The 6104-nt window shown below is 46.5% G+C and overlaps 1 protein-coding gene across 1 annotated transcript; it reads right to left on the reverse strand.

The window, feature by feature from the left end:
• Positions 1-449: 449 nt before the first annotated feature.
• Positions 450-3295, reverse strand: LOC119323291. The gene is made up of 8 exons (XM_037596899.1): positions 2979-3295; positions 2748-2860; positions 2458-2507; positions 2123-2359; positions 1539-1688; positions 1006-1101; positions 871-891; positions 450-783 (listed from the first exon to the last, which is right to left on the reverse strand). Exons 1-8 carry the CDS (start codon positions 3233-3235, stop codon positions 616-618), a joined length of 1092 nt encoding a protein of 363 aa, XP_037452796.1. The 5' UTR covers positions 3236-3295; the 3' UTR covers positions 450-615.
• Positions 3296-6104: the final 2809 nt, after the last annotated feature.

The following is a 6104-nucleotide window of genomic DNA, read 5'->3' on the forward strand; positions in this document are numbered from 1 at the left end:
GCCGGTGGCGCTCTGTGTGGCCACAACGATGACGGCGGTGCCATGAAAACCGAGAGCGCCCACTCGCATATTTTGCCCTGCAATGGCGGGGAGGAGAACCGGGAAGAGATCTACGACTACGAAGCCTCTCGGCGACAACGGCGGCGACTTCAATGAGCAGAGCTACGCCGGCGATGTGGCCACCGAGATCCAGAGTGAACTACTAGAAGGAATATATCTAGGAACTAGGATATGGGATAGCGTATCATACTACCATACCATGTCATGTGCTTGTGCCGATGGATGATGGTCTACAATTACGCACCCGGATTTCTTAAACTCCTTAATAATTTTACTACATACGCAAAGTTGTCTTCCTCGTTGAAATTTATTTTTTCTACTTATTACAGACTTCAAATGTTTTCCTCGTGATCGAACCAAACGGTGGCTGGCATGTAGTGCTTCTTCCGTAAAGAAATATAAGAGCGTTTAGATCACTAACGGAGGGAGTACATTGCATTTCTGTAGTTAAGTTGCAGGATCATTTTCTTCCTGAATGCAAATGGCTCACAAGTTACTAAGCTTTTGTGACTGTTTACAACACAAAATTGTGCATTGGTGAACCATGGTGATGAGTCAGTAGGGCACAGTGGCAGTGACCGTTCTATGCCTGGGGTCTGTCAGCACGGAGCACACATTGACGAAGCCTGCTTGGCCCAGCGCCTCCTCCAGATCCAGCATGTAGTACTCGTCCAGGAACGGTTCGGTGCTTTTCATCAGAGTGAACAGAACGGGTGATAGTTCCTGAAACGGCAGTAACAATTTATTAGTACCCTAGTCAATATGAGTGAGAACCAGATAGGAGCTTCAGTAAATTTTGCTCGAGATTACCTGGAGTACTTTTGATTTTGGCTGCGGCGAGCACAAATACAAAAGGAAACGAAGTTAGATGTCTGAACCTTTTTCAAAATAGTTGTGTTACCAGGTACAGTAACTGATTAATATTGGGGAACTGAATTTTCTTACAGAGTTGTCGGTTAAGGCGATTGTTCCTCCTGGGCGGAGTAGTCTGAATGCTTCCTTCGCTAATCCGATTATTGCTCGTGCTGGACACTCGTGGCACTGCAGGTGTTTATAGAATTGCACTTGCGGCATTAGTGGTGATTTGCGAGTTACCATTTCATTTTTCTACTTAAATGGTGATCTCTTGATAAAGGCTGACTTTGATTTCCCCCCCAGTAATTTACTTATTTTTCAAAGTCCTTAGCACAGCGTTCATGTAAAGAAGTCTAGAATCCTAACTAGATGCAAAAATAGGCATATCACTACAATTGTGTAAGATCAAGAACACTTATTGTTTTGTCACTTCAACATTTTCAGTCTCTTTTAAAAAAACATTTTAGTCTTTTCACAAAAAAAAGTCTCTATCTCCCTTTCCAAGATTATTGAGGGTATCAGCTAATTAGACTACATTGGTTGATTTTTTAAAGAAAAAAAAATACAGGGAGGTTACATTAGTTTATTTCGTGATAACCATTTCAAGATATGATAGAAATTACCACATAAGCAAGGGAGACGACGTCGAATGAATTTGGTGGCAACCCAGTCGCTTCACCGTTTGCATGAACCCAACGAATAGGGTTTTGTCGAGACAGCTGTTCTTCCTTCTGTGCTGCCACGGCCAGGAAGTAGGGTGATAGATCTAGTCCCTTAATCATTGAAAAAGCTCCAAATTAGCAAATCCATATAAAAACCAACCAAGGAATCGTCAATATGCAGAAAGAAAGCTATAAGCCTATAACACAATATGTTAACAACTTAATGTAGCTTAAGATTTGTGGTAAGAGCATGGCACCATGCCATCAAACTGAGGCCGAGAATATCGATACTGCTAATATTACAGCATGATTTTTTTGTTTTGTTTTATCAGAGATCCTGATTGCTTTGATTTTCACAAGATCCAGAGATCCTGGATGCTTTGATTTTCACAAGATCCAGAGATCCTGGATGCTTTGATTTTCACAAGATTCAGAGCTCCTGGATGCTTTAATTTTCACAAGATTTGATCATTTCCCCCGAAACATGAGGAGATACTGAACCTTGGCAAGACAGTTTTCAGAGATGTGGCAAGAGATGCACTTACAACAGCCTTAGCCGAAGGAAACCTTTCAGCCAGGTATCTGGTGCTCACTCCAACAGAGCAGCCAATGTCCAAAATGTCATTGATCTGGCAGTTTTCCCCCGAGTACTTGAGGTGATGCTCCTCAATTGCATTCATCCAGTTTCCCCGAACAATCTTGTTCGCTTCTTCGATCGAAGTAGCCTCGGGTATGGCCCTCTTTGCAATGGACAAGGTTGCAGCCTCAGCCTCAGCTGCAGCCTGCATAATTGGTGATCAGCACGAGAGAGAAACAAGAGCTCTGCATTCAGTCGAACATATAAAGTGTGCAGAGAGAAGAGAGGAAAGCAAACAATTACCAGCCACGATAGGTTCCCTTCGTCATAGGCGTGGAATGGGCTCAGATAATCTGCTCAACATAAGCAAGCCATATTAATGCTTCTGCTTCCTTGAGATTTCAGTGTTGTGTCGATCAAATCATGGAATCAGAGGTGCAACTGAAGGTAAAAGCATAATCTTCTCACTGTAAAATTTATGCGATTGATACTACCACTATGGTACTAATTAATCAGCTAAATAAATATGTTATCGACCAAAAATAGCTGACGAAGAAGTGAGGGTGGTCGGGTTGGTGGGATGAACTGCTCACAGTCGGGGTAGACGATGTTGGGGTCTCTTATCCTCTCGAACACCTCGTACACGTCAGACTCCAGCACCTTCTTCGTCATCTCCCTCCACGGGATGTTGGACTTCTCCGCCGTCCTGGATAACAATCATCCATGGCCTCCATCACGACGTCCAAGTCCAACCACCACCACTACATTGCTGACGAGAAGCCCAACAGCTAACTAACTGACGGCCAATGGTGTGCGGTGCCTACCTGATGATGACCTCGCGGGAGGCGAGCTTCATGAGGGAGTAGAGCGGCTTAAAGGCGATGAGCGCGGCGACGAGCCGCGACACCGGCGTCTCCCCGGACCACGCCGGCCGCTCCAGCGACCCCTCCTGCGGCGCGGCGCCGGTCACGGCAGCGACGACGACCGCATTTCGCCGACGGCCGCCGCGGCTGATTTCTTTATGATGCCGCCCGAAGCCGCCGCTGGCGGTGGTGCCGGCGCGCCCGAGGACGGCTGCCATTTTAGGCCGCTCTGCTGGAAATGCTGTGGTGATTCTCTCCGCCGTCGTTCTGGCTCTACCGGAGCTCGCTGGTGTGGCTCTAGTGACGATGGCCTTTGATTGGCGCTTGGGATTGTGCTGCTATCTAGAGGGAAACTCTGCAGCCAATAGGATTATGGCACGTTTCCGTATTTCCGCTGTATTTGAAGCTAATTTTTTGAAGAAAGGGAAAGAGAAATAAAAACGGAAGTGAGGGTGATGACAGCTCACCAAAAACTCACAGGGAGCACCTATGGCTCAGGTGCCTGGTTGTTTTTTTGTATCAGCCAATTTTTTTCATGGAACATTAAAGAGAATCCAACGAATTTAGTTGTCGAGAAAACAGAGATCCCACCACGCGCGCGCGCGTGCACACACACACACACACACACACACACACACACACACACACACACACACACGAAGCATTAGGCTCGTACGAGAGAGGGGCTAAGGCGTTCGGCAAGCCCTAGCTGCCTCCTGCCATTTTCCCTGCTCTATAAACACTTAACTCCGAGTGAGGGGTGTTCGAAAATTCTGAGCGGACAACGGAAGTTTTGCCAAGTGCATTGGTGGTTCCGAGTAGAATGATTGGCGCTCTGAAGTGCTAGGGTTTGCAACAGTTATACCTGGATGAACTGCTTGGTGGTTCCGACCGGAAGAGCTTGGCGTCTCCGAAGATATGAAAGTTAGGTAGATATAGCAGAGGAATTGAAGATTTTTTAGGGCATTTGGAGTTTGATCTTTAAACTCAAATAGAAAGAAACTCGGCATAGCTTCCTCATCACCTTTCGATAGTATTGACATGCTTATGAACTCAATGTGATCTTGAATCACTAAAATGAAAATGAAGAATTCTAAGCTTGGCCAACACTTGTCTTCATGATAATTTGTGGGGGCGCATTTCATTTCCTTTGGTGCACGCACAAGGACCTTTCGGGAGATAAGCTAGATAAGCAGTAGTTCCTTGAGATATGTTGCCAACAATTATAAAAATCCACCAAGCGGATTAGATTCACTTTCAGCCGCATGTCCCCCTCGTTGTCTGGGGGCTCCAAGGCCCTCACCGAGGTGGAGTGGTGACGGGCGTGTCGGTCGACCACCTTTCTAGTTACACCCCCCCGCTTAACGTATAAGGGCATTTTGCGCATACGGTGCTTAACGTATCCCGCGCCGTATGCGGCGTACCCATACAGGTAGAGCCGAGCGCACGGCTCGAGCCGATACGGCTGGCTCGCAACTACCCTCTCCCCGTCGAGCGAAAAAAAAACCCACGACATGCGCTGATCACGCGGCCCATTCCAATGTCGCCCCGCCCCGCTGATCGCCTCCCTTACCCGCCGATAGCCGCCTTTCCCCGCCGATCTAGACGTGATCACGCTGCCAATTCCAACGTCTTCCCGTTCGGCCGATCACCGCCTTCTCCCCGTCTTCACCCGGGATCTGGCCGGCACGGAGAGATCTTCGAGTCGCCCGCCGTACGTGATGTCGCCTCCGTGCAGGTCGTCGCGGTGACGTGGACTATGTGGACACCGTCGCCGCCCGCAACTCCGTGATCAGCCTCTCCGGCAACGTCCTCGCCGTCCGCAGCCACGCCAGGCGGGCTGAAGTGCACGTGCATGCCATGTAAGCCTTCTAGTTCATCAAAAAATTGAATCTGTAAATAATTATGTGCAATCACTTGTTAGATAAGAATTTCTCATCCGTATGATCGTAGTACATTTAATTTGATTTAAAATTGATAGATCAATTTTTATTATAATATTGCAGTGTAGGTTGCGAGATCATTTAATGGATAAAGAAACTGGATTTACGGATTTGTTTTTGGACACGAGTGAGTGGGATGGTAGCGATAGTGTTGATCGTACGAATGGTAATGATAGTAAAGATGACGATGATGGCAGCGACAATGAATCCTGGTCGTCATACGATAATTTACCTGAGGAGGATTTTGAAAAGAAGGAGGAGGGTGCTTGTAGTGAAAACGTAAGTGTCTTGTACATTCTTTTTGTCGGATGAAGAACCATATGGTACTTACACGTGCATATGATTTTTTTATGTGCATGAGGATATTGACATTCACAACGAGGAAAATCATGGTGTTGAATCTTTCGGGGATAACATAAGCCAGGTTCGGTCCAAAATTTAAGATGTCATTGAATAATAAATAGTTGGCAATGACAACTTACATTTGCTTATGTGGAATATTGTAGGCTAACTTTGACGGTTGGAGTGGTGAAGATGGATATGAGCATGAGGATGGAGCTAATATGGACATTGAGGAAGCTGAAATCCAGCAACGTACACTGGAGACACAGTTGAAGGTTATGGGTATGACATTTGCATCACAATGGGAGGCTCACATGTTCTATAATAATTACGCCAAAGACCGTGGATTCAGTATCAGAAAAAATAAGGTGAAACGAGGAAAAGGACTTTCAACCACTATTCGGTATAGGAGATACGTTTGCTCGAGGGCAGGAAAGCGTCGCAGTAAATTTTTAAACCCGGAGGGCCGTACCCGCAGGCTAAGACCAGAGACTCGTTGCGAGTGTGGCGCACATTTAGTCGTGAAGTTGGACAAAGGACGTGGAGTTTGGTTTGTGGAAGCTTTTATGGATGATCACAACCATTTGTTGGCTAGACCAGATGAGGTGGTATTTCTGCGGTCACATCGAGTGATGGGAGATCACCAGATAGCTGAGATCTTGGCGATGGAAGGAGCTGGGATCAGAAAGCATATCATCGTTGACAACTTCATTAGCAGGTATGGCTCGTATGATAAGTGTGGGTTTCTGAGACGAGACGTGTACAGCCTATGTTGCCGAGAAAAAATGAAGTTGATTGCGAA

This window comes from Triticum dicoccoides, chromosome 6B, assembly GCF_002162155.2.
Source record: "Triticum dicoccoides isolate Atlit2015 ecotype Zavitan chromosome 6B, WEW_v2.0, whole genome shotgun sequence".
Lineage (NCBI taxonomy): Eukaryota > Viridiplantae > Streptophyta > Magnoliopsida > Poales > Poaceae > Triticum > Triticum dicoccoides.

What these genes read in the sequence shown, in the direction of transcription:
- LOC119323291 (XM_037596899.1), bottom strand. Translation starts at nt 3,235, where the DNA reads ATGGCAGCCGTCCTCGGGCGCGCCGGCACCACCGCCAGCGGCGGCTTC. An exon ending in TCCCGCGAGGTCATCATCAG is followed by an intron (nt 2,861 to 2,978) that starts GTAGGCACCGCA and finishes ATTGTTATCCAG; the next exon opens with GACGGCGGAGAAGTCCAACA. An exon ending in TTCCTTCGGCTAAGGCTGTT is followed by an intron (nt 1,689 to 2,122) that starts GTAAGTGCATCT and finishes TCAATGATTAAG; the next exon opens with GGACTAGATCTATCACCCTA.